The sequence below is a fragment of the Electrona antarctica genome (assembly GCF_951216825.1).
Source record: "Electrona antarctica genome assembly, chromosome: 23".
In the NCBI taxonomy this organism is placed as follows: Eukaryota; Metazoa; Chordata; class Actinopteri; order Myctophiformes; family Myctophidae; genus Electrona; species Electrona antarctica.
Genome location: NC_136804.1, coordinates 10,292,690 through 10,308,529, shown reverse-complemented (window position 1 = coordinate 10,308,529; position 15,840 = coordinate 10,292,690). Strand labels below are relative to the sequence as shown.

At 44.6% G+C, this 15,840-nt stretch overlaps 1 protein-coding gene across 1 annotated transcript; it reads left to right on the top strand.

Moving 5' to 3' along the window:
- Positions 1-6,863: 6,863 nt before the first annotated feature.
- On the top strand, positions 6,864-7,343 carry LOC306916362 (ubiquitin-conjugating enzyme E2 B-like; the record flags this gene model as incomplete). Its single annotated transcript, XM_079494195.1, has 1 exon — positions 6,864-7,343. One exon carries the CDS (start codon positions 6,864-6,866, stop codon positions 7,341-7,343), a length of 480 nt encoding a protein of 159 aa, XP_079350321.1.
- Positions 7,344-15,840: the final 8,497 nt, after the last annotated feature.

The window sequence follows — 15,840 nt, the reverse complement described above, 5'->3', positions numbered from 1 at the left end:
AATATTTAGAAAATTCAAAATTGTGCTTAAGTACCACTGTTTGATGTGGATACACCTGACACTGTAAAACCCAGAGAATCTATTGAACTCTTTAAATGGACACTCAGGCTTTATATTAGTAGAGTAAATTGCAAGTGCAAGTTAGTCTATAAACGATGGAGCGGAAAAAAACACTTTTGAGTCCGAAACAAGAGGAGAGGAAATGTTCCTACTATATATATACTGCCTCTGCAACAGTGTAATGGCCGTTCCGCCATGTACAATATTGACTTTAATTAAACTCTTTTATGTAGTTACTCATGAAAATGGCTTTGGCGTGTGCCATTAGGTTACAATTGAACACAAAGTGCCTGGTCGCTAAACGGCCACAAATGGGGAGCCGTCGCCATTAACTGGAACAGCTATATACGTGAAATGGAGATCCGTAGGCATTCCCCCCCATAAAGCTCCCAAAGGAGGGTCATTTTAAATCCACTTAAATGTATTAAATATCGAGACGCAACGATTTGTTTCAGTTGAACAATGTGTCTGAAAAGGCTTTCTGGAGTGACGTGAGGATTCTTTTGCCAGTTTCTGCTGAATGTATCATGATGGGAAGTTTATAGTCAGAAGACAGTGCTCCTCAACCTGTTGGGCTGCGAAGATATCATGTGGGGCCAAAATAATATTGGCAAAACACGATTGTAATCTCATATTAATATATTAAAAAACAAATTCTCACGTGCGTGCGTGCGTGCGTGCGTGCGTGCGTGCGTGCGTGCGTGCGTGCGTGCGTGCGTGCGTGCGTGCGTGCGTGCATGCGTGCGTGCGTGCGTGCGTGTGTGTGTGTGTGTGGGTGGTGTGTGTGTGGGTGGTGTGTGTGTGTTGTGCATTGGTTTCAGAACTGGAATTATACCAAATACCCCATTACAGAAATCACAGCTCGTCTTTGCTGTCCCCCTCTGGTTTTTAAAAGATGTGGTATGCCGCATCTCAAGACTGGAGACAAAAGCATGGGAAAAATAATAATAATAACCAGTAAGACACCCTGAGGGCGAGAAGCAACCTCACCCTTGAGGTTTGAGGTCAGATGTAGAGTTGCTGGCCGTCTTCTCCATGTATGGTTATCCAGGGTTAGATGAGGTCAGTGTCGTAATCTTCATATATGGAGATGGCCATACAGTGGTGTGACGTGTCACGAGGCGTGATGTCACGACGTGGGAGCATAAATTATATGGAGGCATTAAGGGTCTCCATGTCACGTGATGTCACGAGGCGTGATGGATTGGAAACCATATGGAGGTGTGATGGACGGACGGGAGACGCATGTTTTCATAGTAAATAAGTGCCGAGTATCGAGCGACATTATTTAGTATTGATATCACAATAATCCAAAATTAAGTGAAATTAAAGCAAGGTTATTGAAGGTTTAACATAAATAATATTAATATATATTTATTTTCAGTGGATCCCGGACACTTCTAAACCGATGGGACTGTATTTATTTTATAGATAGAAGCTTTTACCATACTTCAAAATACTACTAAAAGCATGTCAAAAATCAAAACAAAGCGGGGGTGTCCCAGAGCTAACCAAATGAAGCTTAGGACCGCGACCAACCTTAATATAAAAAGACGAAGACGAGTCTTTTATTTATTTATTTTTTTGGGAAATAATCTAAAAACATTTTGGAATTGTTTTGAATTGATGAAGGAGGTGGAAAAATGAGAAATGGAGAGAACATGTGCATACAGGCCAACCACATGAAGAAGAGAGGGAATGCAGGGATGTAAGGTTGGAAACGGGGATGAAAAGCAAAGCAATAGAGATGGGAAATGTACATTTACTGCCAATGTTGGTCTCCTGATAGATATATTTTTCAGGCCAATTTCGAAACAAACCAATGGCATAGACTACTGTAGGTATATGAGAGGATGAGAAGAGATGGACAGAGGCAGAGACAAGAAGGCACAGCGTCCTGGCGCTGGGAAGAGGGGCGGAGGGAGGGGTCGGACCTAGTCTCCGCGGGGCCCCTGGAGTTCCCCGGCGGGGCGGGCAGACGGACGGACAGACAGGAGGGAGGAGAAGGTAGGGGAGGAGGAGGAGGACACAGAGATTCATTCTGTCAGAACTGGGTTCAGACCCCCGGGGCCGTGGAACTGGGCTGGCCCGGTGAGAGAGAGAGAGAGAGAGAGAGAGAGAGAGAGAGAGAGAGAGAGGTGGAGGTGGGTGGTGGTGGTGGTGGTGGTGAGGGGAGGACAGCAGCATACATGCTCTGAAACTATTTATATCGACGGTTTTATTCTGGACTTAAATGTTACACGATGAGACAAGGAGCTATATACACGCGCACAGCACAACAGCTGGATCCATGGATACTAGGACATAGGACACCCCGCACACGCACGCACGCACGCACGCACACGCGCACACACACACACACACACACACACACCGTCGCTTGCCATGCACACATAGGTCAGAGGGTAAGAGTTAGCAGAAGGGGTCAGTTAGCCTATGAAAGGACATTTGAGACACTCACGCTGTCTCTTTAACATTGTAGGAGGAGGACGACAGGAAGGGAGGGAGGGAGACACATGGGAGGGGAAAAGAGATTCTCCAACTCCAAGGTCACCCTTCCTTCTTAAGCCAGAGGTTCTCAAACATTTCCATGTCAAGGCCACGCTTTAAGAGAGAACACGGAACCAGAGGCATGCACACAACCCTCTGGACTCATTCTGAAACTGGGGAGTTTGATCAGTAGTTTATCCGTGGCAAGTCATCGCAGGGCATCTATTTTGGTCAGAATAACTTGCTCTAGTCCAGCAGAGCCGTTTGGAGCACATAAGCAACTCGTGGCCAATCAGTGCGGCTCACCGCAGTCCTGTCAATCAGGAGAGAGAGACCTGCCACCATCACTGCCCATGTGCTCAACACTTCTTTCTTCTTTGTTGTTGTTTTGTTTAGAGGCATGTGGGGACATGACCCATATGCAGGCTTACCATATTTAACTTTTCCCATGCCTATGACGTGATTGACAACCTTTTCCAAAGGGTCAATTTGTGACAATTTTGATGACTTTTTCTGGGTACAGACGACCCTCGCTTATACTCACCGTTGGCGACGTCATTCCACAATGACGGGCAATCAAAATAACTTCCCCTCCATTCACTCTTGTTATAACCACGATCTTTAGCTGCTTTTTTCTCTGCATATTTTCTCCGTCCGTGCCTGTGAATTGGCAATTAGGCGATATTTGGACCTCAATTAAAAAATCGTTTCATTCTACAATTTGATTCTACAATTTACAATTTAGGTATTTAGCAGACAATGTTTATCCAGGGCGACTTATCCAGTAAGCAAGGCAAACACATAGGCCTACATCTAATGCATAGAAACAGTGTAGTGCCTCAGTGTCTACATTTCCAGAGTGCCACAGGCCTATAGGTCAAGCCAAGAGGGGCTGTTCCATTGTTGCGCTCTGTGCGGTTTACGTACAGGAACCCAGGGACGTGTTATCGCAGTGATTTAAGGCCCCTGTCACTGGACTGTGACCCTTGCGTCAGTGGTTTCATCACGACCACATGGCCTGTGGCCGTTTTACCAGAGTCCCTCCTAATCAGGGTCAATGGTTTAAGAGCCCACTTTGTATATGAGGGGGATGGAATAAAAGCACCGCAATGTCTCAACTTTACCTTTAAGTGCACATGACACCATGCATATTGTCGCTGTCAGGCAGGAAGCCCATAACGTGGCGCAAAGTGATACCTTTTTTGAGCTTATAGATCTGATTACTACTTTTGCTACTTTTGAATTATCTTGAAAAGTAACCATTTTGGACATTATGAGGTTCCCACCTGACAGAGACGATAGAGATAATGGAAATAGCAGACAGAGAAAAAACCTAAATGCTTTACCGTGTTATCATAAAGGGTTTTAAATGACTGTAGGGGGCACTACTTTCTTACAGATAAATTGCGTAATAGTTGGGAAAACATTTGCCAATGCAACTATAGTCTCAATGTGTCTACTTTGAGAGCTGTCAGAACAAGGAGGTCCCAAATCCCGAAGCTCCGCCCATCCACCTCGAAAAATGACGAGTCATAATAGCGTGTCACTGCGGGAATCTCAAGACGTCAACCCATAGAAATGCAATGAAAAGTGGCTGTGGGGATTTCGATATTAAGCGCTCTTCTAAGGGAGTAAATACATAACTTTGTTAACAACCATGACCGGCGATATTTAAGCTATCACACGCTGTTTTCTTAATAATTGACCAGACCGTTCTTGCGATATTCATAGTGAAACAGAGCTAGCATCGGTGGCTAGATCTGCACTCTGCAGTCGCGAGGGTCGTGTCATAACCCCGCTCCATTACAGCGGGCCACTGACTGAGGCAGCCAGCCCAAAATGAGTTGTTATCTATAGAACAAGCGGGGTTACTCTGTATGATTATGGAGGGTTTCAGCCCCCCCCCCCCACCCCTCGACTGTAGCGTGGTGCTGGGACAAATAATGACCTACATTTAAGGTATCACTTTAAGGAAGTCACAGGAATTTGTCAACTAATTAAGTAGTTGATTTAATCATACAAGTGTGCTTTTCAAATTGGTCTGGTTGAACTGAACCTCCTACAGATTTTGTCAAGAATTCACAAACCAAATTATGCCTCCAAAGTGTTGAGACATTGAGGGACCTCTAAACAACTGCAAAAGGAGATATCACTCACACGCAAATAGGTGGCATGACTGGCATCACAACTGCTACAAATGTCAAACACACATTCAGGACAATAAATGATCTTGTCAGAAACCAAAACAAACCACAAGCACATTTATTTAACAGACAATTTTCAGTTGATCACTGATCAGACCAGAGAGGACGTTAATAGCTCTATACACAAGTGTGATATAATGCCATTCATCCATGCAAAATATATGAAACAAGCTAATAAGCTATACTATAGCATCCCACGTGCAAATCAAATAATGTAATTGCATTGGGAGTTCATGGATCCCTGAGTCTTTTACTGGTTGAGTTCAAGGACCCTGAACCTCTAATACATTTTGTCACATGTACATGTCCCCAAGCAAGGAACAATGTGAGTGGAAGGGAGCAGGTGGGATTCTATTTTCAAGAGAGGATTTGCTTCATTAAATGAAGCCAAGGCACATTCATGCTTGAATTATGCTCTGCCGTACGTCTGCATTGCAAGCTGGAAATTGCTGATCTACAAGCTCACAACGTGTCGTGGATGTGTCACGTTGCGAGCTTGTAGGTTGGCTATTTGGGGCAAGCAACACAACACAAACGCAAAATATAAATCGGTCTTCAGGCAGAAAAAGATGGACTGCACGCATTCATTTTGGTCCCTCTCCTGTGCACTGCTCTGCATCTCTGCCGGCGTTCATTTGTCTTAATTAGGGAACATCCGTTTAGGTTATGCAGCCTGTAAATTTACCAGGACCTCCCTGCCTCTTCACTTCACTCCGAGTCCTACCTTTTTTATCTTCAATACTAATAAAATAATATTACAAAATCACACCCGTGTGAAGTGAGGGGCGTTCTTGTCGTCATCATTTTTTATATTCATTTTTTTTCATCCACTAAAAAATGAATATACTTCTTCATGAATTAATTTGTCAACTTATATTATTATCTTTTAACCATAATACAATGTTTTTTTTTAAAAATCATCTTTTCACCATGATCATATAAGATGACGATTGGTTAGCCGATTTGCTCGTCTACATATGACGTAAATTATCCTTTCATTGTCAATGGCAAATGTGAGACGTGACGTGGCAGAAAGCTGTATATAGGTGGGGCTAGCGCCCCTCAAAAACTCATCTTTATACCATGATCATGTAAGATGAAAACTGAATTGAGTTGTTGCACTGTGTTTAGAAAAGCTGGTTTGCTCGTCCACATATGACGTAAATTCTCCATTCATTGTCTATGACAGTTAAAGGTATATTCAGTGATTTCACTTCATTCAAAAATCACTTATTTTTTCTTTCTTTTTTGATAATCCTCCCTACTATAGAGTGTGCTGACCATATAAGGAGTTCCTCCCTGTCCCCAGTGAGCCCCTGGGGTCAAAAAACCCTATAGTTTCAGTTTTGGTGGCGGGTGGCAAAGCCTTCATCCAATCAGGATCAGAGGGGCCTTCCTCCAATCATGATCGAGTGGGGGCGGGCCTTGGTGTACATGCTGTTGGCCTGTTGCACTTCCCCCCACTGTAGAGCGTGTGCATGTGCACATTTTGTTACCTGGGGCGGACTGGGTGGTTTTCCAAATCACCCAAATCACTGAATGCTCCTTTAATGTTTGTGTTAGGACAAAATAGACGATTTGCTCGTCTACATATGACGTGATTTTTCCTTTCATTGTCAATGGCATTTAATGTTTGTTTTTCCACAAAAAGCTGATTTGTTCAGACACATATGACGTACATTCTCCTTTCATTGTCAATGGCAAATATGACAAGAATTCAGGACAAAAAAGCTGTACATAGGCGCCTCTCAAAAAGGGAAACCTCTGCGACCATGAGTATCATTGGCCCAGCCCTATTTATTTATTTTCAAATTACGCCAAATCTCTTCACCAAAAATAGGCGATCTACAAGCTTGCGGCACGTCTGCCAGGGTGTTGTTTGCATGGTAACGGTTTGTGTTTTGTATGATGTCACCTTATATGCTGGTCAGCCTATAAGGTGTAGTTTGGTAGTTCAGAGATGCAGATGTAAAGACGGTGACCCTGCTTCAGTCCAGACAAAAGTGTTGAAGGAAAGGGCTGCAAGCAGAATATATCAACCAGACCAAAAAACAAACGACATTTATAGTGCACTTTCACCAGCACAAGCCCCTTTTTGCATCTTGAATAATGTCGTCTCCGGCTAAAAGACGACTTATGCGGGACTTTAAAAGCCTTCAAGAAGATCCCCCGACGGGCGTGAGCGCGTCGCCGTCAGAGAACAACATCATGCTTTGGAACGCCGTTATTTTCGGACCTGTGGGGACGGCGTATGAAGAAGGAACGTTTAATCTCGTGCTGGAGTTTCCCGAAGACTACCCTACCAAGCCTCCCAAAGTTAAGTTTGTCTCGAAGATGTTCCACCCGAACATTTATGCAGATGGCAGTATATGTTTGGACATCCTTCAGAACCGCTGGAGCCCGACTTACGGCGTCTCTGCCATACTCACCTCCATCCAGTCCTTATTGGACGAGCCCAACCCCAACAGTCCAGCCAACCACGAGGCGGCCACGCTTTATAATGAAAACAGGCGGGAGTATGAGAAGAGGGTGTCTGCCACCATAGAGGAGAACTGGGTGGACATGCCTGAGCTGGGTGAGCACGCCTAACTAATGTCTCAGGAGAACTATAAGTGAACCATAACGAGCTGTGCCAAGATATTTCATGGCTTCTGGATTTTTTCCCCGTACATTTCCAAATACTAACCTGCTCAGGAGGAGATACTAACCCTGAGTTCTGGGAATCCAGAACACATAGACGCCATAACCATGCCGTTACGCCTTTTGAGCTGCCAGTCTGCCATGCATGTCCATGTTAAAGACAAGCTGGTGTGCTCCTACTCCCAGCGCTGAAGCACTGCTTCAAGCTAGGAATAGTGTAACTATTGGAGAGGAAGTTGACACGGCGTCCTACTAAATTAAACATCTTAAATTGAATAAAAGCGTAATTAGCCAATCTATAAATAAGCTCACAACGCATTGCAATGCAATGCTTTGTGAGTTTATGGATTGCTCTGTTTGATGTTTAGATTATTTCGTTTTTATGACGTACCTCTCCCTTCAGGGGCATTTATGGTTACAATTGGAACGTAAACCAAAGAATCACACCCGTGTGAAGTGAGGGGCGCTCTTATCATCGCGCATCATCATGACGTAAAAAATAGACACTATGCCTATTTGCTCAGACATGATGTAAAATTCTCCATTCATTGTCAATGGGAATGTATTGTTTGTTTAAGACGAAGTTTGTGGACGGTAACCAAAAGCTGGATGTAAGAGGGGCTTGCACCCTTCCAAAAATATCACAGAACTGCACAGGTTCTGGAAGGTTTCAGGTTACGAGAGGTTCTGAGGTACCCTTCCTGGTCAAAAGGGGCCTTAACTGCTCCCTGGATGCTGCAAAAAGCACCCACTGTCCCTAATACAGTGACGTTTTCATTGTAAGGACTGTTTCATTTAACTGGGTACTGGGAAAGGGTACAAGTGGAAACAAATAGACCCAGACTTACAGACCCATAAAGGTGTCCTTTTGGACCCGCTGGTGGATGTTGAGAAACAGTGTCCTAATACAGTTAGTAGATATAGGAGTGAAGCTCCTTCACTTGGAGAGGAGCCAGTTAAGTTCATCTAGTACAGATTCTTCCTTGGTGTCTCGCTAAGGAGGTCCCACTGGGAGGACCTTTTGGCACCTAAGGAGGTCCCACTGGGAGGACAACACGGGGCAGACCAAGGACCATGATGGGGGAGTATATATCTCCCATGGCTCCCCCAGGAGAAAACTTGTGGCTAATGTTGCCCGGGAAAGGCAAATCTGGGACTCTTTCTGGGACTGTTGCACCCGCAACCCGTGGTTGAAGATGGACGGACGGATTTCCTGGATATATTTAACTTTTTTTCCCCCCTCTCTCTTTGTTTCCCTGTGAATATGTTTGTCACATGGTGTCAATTCAGATCCACCCTCCCTTCGATCCGTCAGGACTGATGTCATCAACATGACATCATCCCTATGATGTCCCACATTGACAAGGAACCCATGTCGTTACTAGACCCCATCCTTTTTTATTTCATCGATCTATAAATGTGCCATATCTGTTTGTGTATATGTCTGTAATCCACATAACTCCTTCTTCAAATTCAACACAAGCATTCCACACCACACTGGGTCGGCTGGACCCACGATTAATTGTCCAGAAAGGACACAAAAGACATCACAATGATGTCCTTACATCTGCATAGACTCCATATTTGGGCATGCCTGCTGGGCATAAAAGGGATAATAACTGGGTTGGGCATGCATTTGACACTCGCGTTCCACACACCATAATGATGTGCAACCTTGCCCTTTATTAACCAATTGATCACACCCGATCACCCCCCAACGGGCACTGTTCTAGTGATATAAAATATAGTAAGTTGCTACTACTAATCAAACTTGTAGTAGAACACCTTATTTTCTTGTTGTTTCTTCAGCAGGATTGATGCTGTTGGTGTTCAGTTTTAGCCATGCGTTGGGGGGAACGTCATGTGGCAACCAACTACATTTCAATGCAGCAATACATTGACATGACAAAGAAAAGGTACTTTGTCATTTCTAATTTGTACTTTTGCACACTTGAGTATGTGACTTTGTCCACCACTGTTCTTCGCGTCCCGCCGTCGTCCTCTATTTAGTTGATAGTTTATGCCCCCAGACACAAAATAACTGTGACTTTCTCTTTATTAAATGTCACCAGTGTCTCAATCTCCTGTCTGGCATCTAATTGAAATATACACCATTATCCCAACAGGCCTGCAGAGAGATCTCATGTCTCTATTAGCGTCCAATGGAGAGAAGATGCTTTAGAGGGCCCCTAGGGTATTAGAAAATTTCCCCTATTCCACTGTCAACCAGTGTTGCCACATTCTGCGAGAGAAACAAGTAACTAAGTATATTTACTATACAAATTTACTTCAGTACTGCACTTACAATTTTGGGGTATTTGTACTTTACTCAAGTACCGGTATTTCCTATTTCCATTTACTTCTGCACTAAATCTCCAAATATTATACTTTTGCTCCACTACATTTATTTGAAAACTGGTTACTTTGTAGATTTAGATTGTTATTACAAAACATACATTGCCCACTTCAGCCCTATACATCAGGGGTGCCCACACTTTTTGACTTGAGAGCTACATGCAAAATGACCAGCTCGGCAAGATCTACCCACCAAATCAATTATTATACCATTGCTGAAAATAGTTTAAATATGTACCTGAGGGGGCTTCGGAATAGTAGAGTTTGTGTTACATTCTGTACAGTATAAGACAAATGCACTTGGAATGGGAAATAGAGGTAAAGAAATGTTGTTGTTTTTTGTAATCGTTTTTTTTCTTCAATATATTTAAATGAAATACTCTTTAGGGGCATGTCATGTGATCTACCTGCACAGCCTTTGTGATCTACTGGCAGGGCCGGATTTAGCCAGCCCCACTCAGGTGGGCAGACAGAATTGTAAGGGGGGCGACTCCGCCGGCGCGGGTGGGGTGTCAAACCCACATTGGGTGGGCAGGACACACGTTTGGGTGGGCTATGCCCACCCCTGCCCGCCCTAGAACCGGCCCTGTCTACTGGTAGATCGCGATCAACCTTTTGGCCACCCCTGCTATACATTCTGTCCATTTGAAAATGGCCGATGACTTGTCAGTCAAACTTTATAGTCTAATGTTTTAAGTCAGTGGTTCTCAAACATTTCCATGTCAATGAATTGTCCATGGACCGCCATCTGAAAAGATGTTGTGCCAGGGACCCTCATAACAAGATAAAGATGTTGTGCCAGGGACCCTCATAACAAGATAAAGATGTTGTGCCAGGGACCCTCATAACATAAAGATGTTGTGCCAGGGACCCTCATAACAAGATGTTGTGCCAGGGACCCTCATAACAAGATGTTGTGCAAGGGACCCTCATAACAAGATGTTGTGCCAGGGACCCTCATAACAAGATGTTGTGCCAGGGACCCTCATAACAAGATGTTGTGCCAGGGACCCTCATAACAAGATGTTGTGCCAGGGACCCTCATAAAAGATGTTGTGCCAGGGACCCTCATAACAAGATGTTGTGCCAGGGACCCTCATAACATAAAGATGTTGTGCCAGGGACCCTCATAACAAGATGTTGTGCCAGGGACCCTCATAACAAGATGTTGTGCAAGGGACCCTCATAACAAGATGTTGTGCCAGGGACCCTCATAACAAGATGTTGTGCAAGGGACCCTCATAACAAGATGTTGTGCCAGGGACCCTCATAACAAGATGTTGTGCCAGGGACCCTCATAACAAGATGTTGTGCCAGGGACCCTCATAACAAGATGTTGTGCCAGGGACCCTCATAAAAGATGTTGTGCCAGGGACCCTCATAACAAGATGTTGTGCCAGGGACCCTCATAACAAGATGTTGTGCCAGGGACCCTCATAACAGATGTTGTGCCAGGGACCCTCATAACAAGATGTTGTGCCAGGGACCCTCATAACAAGATGTTGTGCCAGGGACCCTCATAACAAGATGTTGTGCCAGGGACCCTCATAACAAGATGTTGTGCCAGGGACCCTCATAACAAGATGTTGTGCCAGGGACCCTCATAACAAGATGTTGTGCCAGGGACCCTCATAACAAGATGTTGTGCCAGGGACCCTCATAACAAGATGTTGTGCCAGGGACCCTCATAACAAGTGTTGTAAAACATGCCCAGATAATACATTCAGGATTGTTTGAAAATAGCAGATCTACAAGTAACGCATCGTGACACGTTGTGAGCTACAATTTAAAGTACATTTTGATCAATCACCACTTTTCAACCTATCTTCGTATAATAGCTCCTCACTAATAATCATGATAAAATAGCATTTTTTTCCCTACTCAGTCTGTGTCTCATAGGAGGGCTGTGGGCAGTTCAGAAACCTGTCCAGCAGTGACATCTCAATGGGGAATCCAAGCTAATTTTCCTGAAAAGTTGCAATGCGAAAATGGAAGCCATCGTTCTCACAATAATAGTACAAATCTAAATATTTGTTTAAAAAAAATCTGGTTTAAAACAAATCCGCCTAACGATGATGTCACTGGTGGACGGGTTTCTGAACTGCCCACAGCCCTCACTATGAGACACAGAAATTATGGTATTTTATCATGAACATTAGTGAGGACCAATTATATGAAGATAGGTTGAAAAGTGGTGAAGTGGTCCTTTAAGCCCAAATACTTGCAACCACAATACACAAGCAACTTTACAGAAAAACAAGCCCACAATCGCTTATAACATAACATGGCAACACTGGTGTCAACTCCCCTTGGTAGTGCATTATTGCATCTACAGCGGGTGATGGTCTATTGTCTGTCTGCCCCAGTGGGATGTTAGCCATGAATGTTTAATGCCTTTAGGTCTGAGCTGTGATGCCGTGTGTGCGTGTGTGTGTGTGTGTGTGACTGTGCGTGTGTGTGCGACTGCGTGTGTGCGTGTGCGTGTGCGTGCATCGTGTGCGTGCGTGTGTGCGTGTGTGCGTGTGTGCGTGTGTGCGTGCGTGCGTGCGTGCGTGCGTGCGTGCGTGCGTGCGTGCGTGCGTGCGTGCGTGCGTTTAGTTTGAAAACGACGATATAATGACAGCCGATTTAAAAAAGCGACTCCTGTAGTGTGAAATACATAAAGATCTGATGACTCCCCGACAACTTTAAAAGTCCTACAGTGTGTAGGGGCCATTAGTGGCATTGGTTCGACCTCCAGTTAGTTCGACCATTACTAACCCTATCTCTAACCCTAATCTAAACATAACCGCAAGCACGGGAGCAGCGCATGTTCGCCAACCTTAATGCATGGTCGAACTAATGGGCAGCCCCCCTATGGGGTACCTGAACCAATGGGCAGCCCCCCTATGGGGTACCTGAACCAATGGGCAGCCCCCCTATGGGGTACCTGCTATTTTGCACCTTGTCTTAAAAAAGACTTGGTCAGCCCATGCATGCACTGACGGCCATGCATGCACTCGGACATCTCTTCTTTCTACAGTTGGGTGCCACCGATATTGTCCCTTATCATTTGACCCATTTAGGCCTGACCTCAACATTTTTAAAAATCCTTCTAAATCCTCCAGTTTTCTGAAATAAATATTTTCACGATTTTTCAAAAATAGCAGACCTACAAGCTCGTAGCGCGCCACTCGGTGGCGCGCTATGAGCTTGTAGATCTGCTATTTTTCAATAGCTAAATTATAACAATGTTTAAAACACCAAAAGGGGTTGTCCTTTTGCGCAGATCACGCAAACCTCAGCAAAAAGAAAAGGACAATATCGATGGCCTCCAACTGTATGTGAAGTTTCTGGAAATGGCAGCCGATAAACTCTGATTGGTTTGATTAAAGTAAGGGCAAACACCCATGATGACTAATAATTTCAGATAATAATAAGGCTCACAGAGAGTTTGAAGATGCTTGTTATGACACTATATTTATATTTGATCACAGGCAACAGTGGTGTGACTTGAAACAATGGGAACACAGTTGAACGTGTAGAGCGACTCTCCACAGCAGTATACAGGCCTATACAGACGGATTCACAAAGCTCCTTTGTTGTGTGTGTGCGTGCGTGCGTGCGTGCGTGCGTGTGTGCGTGCGTGCGTGCGTGCGTGCGTGCGTGCGTGCGTGCGTGCGTGCGTGCGTGCGTGCATTGTGAGACTGTGTGCATGTGCATATGTGTATGTGTGTGTGTGTGTGTGTGTGTGTGCGTGCGTGCGTGCGTGCGTGCGTGCGTGCGTGCGTGCGTGCGTGCGTGCGTGCGTGCGTGTGTGCGTGTGCGTGAGTGCATATGTGTGTGTGTGCGTGTGCTCACGGGATAGAAGTAGAGAGAGAGACAGAGAGAGAGACAGAGAGAGAGAGAGAGAGAGAGAGAGAGAGAGACAGAGAGAGAGAGAGAAACAGAAAAACTGATGTAAAGGGAATGCGAAAGAAAAGAGAGCAGCAGCATAGAGATACACGCTTCCAGAGCAGAGAACAGCCATGAAACAAATAGCTTCACTGTATTGGACCTCTAAGGATTTGCTTCTCTGTGAAACAGCCCAGAAATGTCATTGAGCTTCATTCTGATGAAAACATATATATATTTATATATTGTACACACTGTACAATCTGGAGTGTTAATTTATAACTCTGAGTCTGATGTGAAATAACCTTGTCATGAAGTAACACATGCAGTGAATGTCTACCACTGCTCCGAGTCCTATCGAGTAGTTATTCTCAGTGTAGAAGCAGAGTTCATGAGCACAGTTCAGACGGGCCGTGCAGACACGCGGCAGACACTGTTTTTGAAAAGCAGAGGCAAAGCAGAGGCCCCACCTCTCCCCCAGTTCCGTTTCATCTTTACAGTTGAGCAAATGTATCCTAACCACATTTTTTAAACTTTGGTAACTCTTTGTAACTCTTGTTGCCCACTCTTGTTGATTATGTACGCATAATCTGTCTCTAGATTTTAGTAATCATGCTTTTCTGTCCATTTGCAGGAAAAAAACATCCCACTTTGTTTAGCCTTTTCACTTCATTATCCTATTGTGTTGTTCCACCTACTAATTAATATCGTGAACTGTGGCCTGTGTGTGGGACTTGTGGGTGGAGTACACGCATCTCAAGTTTGACCTGATGAAGAGCTCAAAGTACCATTGAATAAATTACACTAGCTAGAGCATAATGACTCTGAGTGTGCACGTTTTAAACATATTTAGTTACTCATTAGAGCCAGTAGAAGCCGAAGAAGAATACCTTACTTTATTATCAACTTTAAGATTAACTAGACCGGTGCCCGGCTGTAGAGCACCGAGTCGGTAACGATGGAAGTTGGCGATCCATGCCCCACCCGGAGTACCCATTCCACCCGTCTGTCTGTGTCGGGCACTGTTCTATAGTCATGATAAATGAAGAAGATTCTAAACTAGCAACAGAAAGCATACAACACTTTTAACAATAATGTTAACTATAAGGTATGTTATTGAATCCCTGTTGAGTTTAAATGGCATACAAAGTCTTCTGCAACCTAACCAACGGGAGGGGAAAAAGCGACACCCTCCAGGCCATTCATGAGAACGGCTGCCTTTTAATTATTTCTGCTTTTGCTTCTGTATTTCTGGCGATGGAAACTTGCCGCCTGGATGTACCCAGCCTGCCGTGCACTGAGCCGGACATGCACGCATGTGAGGAAATGCCGCATCTTTCAATGAATAGAGCATAAAACAGAGATTATAGCTTGACATAGAAGCATGAATTATGTATGCGCTATGCACAGCTACACCCACACACACATACACCCACCCACGCACGCACGCACACACGCACGCACGCACGCACCGTGCGCATGCACGCACACACCATTTCAATGTTCATTCGAACATGAGGAGCTCATCTGGAAGACATCGCTCAAGCAGACATACCATTGCTGCTGGGAAGAGACCTCTTATCTCTATATTCAAAATGAATGCCCTACGTCCAATGTTCCCTCAAATTGTTTTCGGTCTGAGCAAACACTCAAACCTCCTGAGCAGACGTCACCTTGACACCAACTATCCAAACGTTAGATAATGCAAAGTGAGCGCCCCTCACACGGTGTGATTTTTTTATTTTTTCAGCCCGTTATGGCCCCTACTACGCCGGCTATGGGCTAATGTAGCTCTACAAAGCAGAGGGATTGATTGATTAGAAAGATGTATTAACAGATTGGAGAATTACAGAGAGAGGTTCCATATGGGGCTGGTTGCCAGGCCGGGGCCGCTTCGACAGCTCAAACAGGCTAGGACAGGGATGGTGGACATCCTCGACAATCCATTCAGCCTTGGCCACGCATTGTCTCGTATATTCCCTGGAGGGAGGGAAGCTCACCTCCAGTTCATTTTCGCCATCATCAACACATAGTTCAATACCATAAAGACAAAGACAACATGTTACGATAACAAAAATCGATGGAAATGCAATTTCTGTGACGTGGCCAAAGTCAAAAGTCATAACAATTTACTCATCGAGAGATCTAAAGGTCAAAGGTCTTTTGACAAATGAGTTTGAGCTTCAGTTCCTGAGGGATCCTCACGGGCACGGCCCTC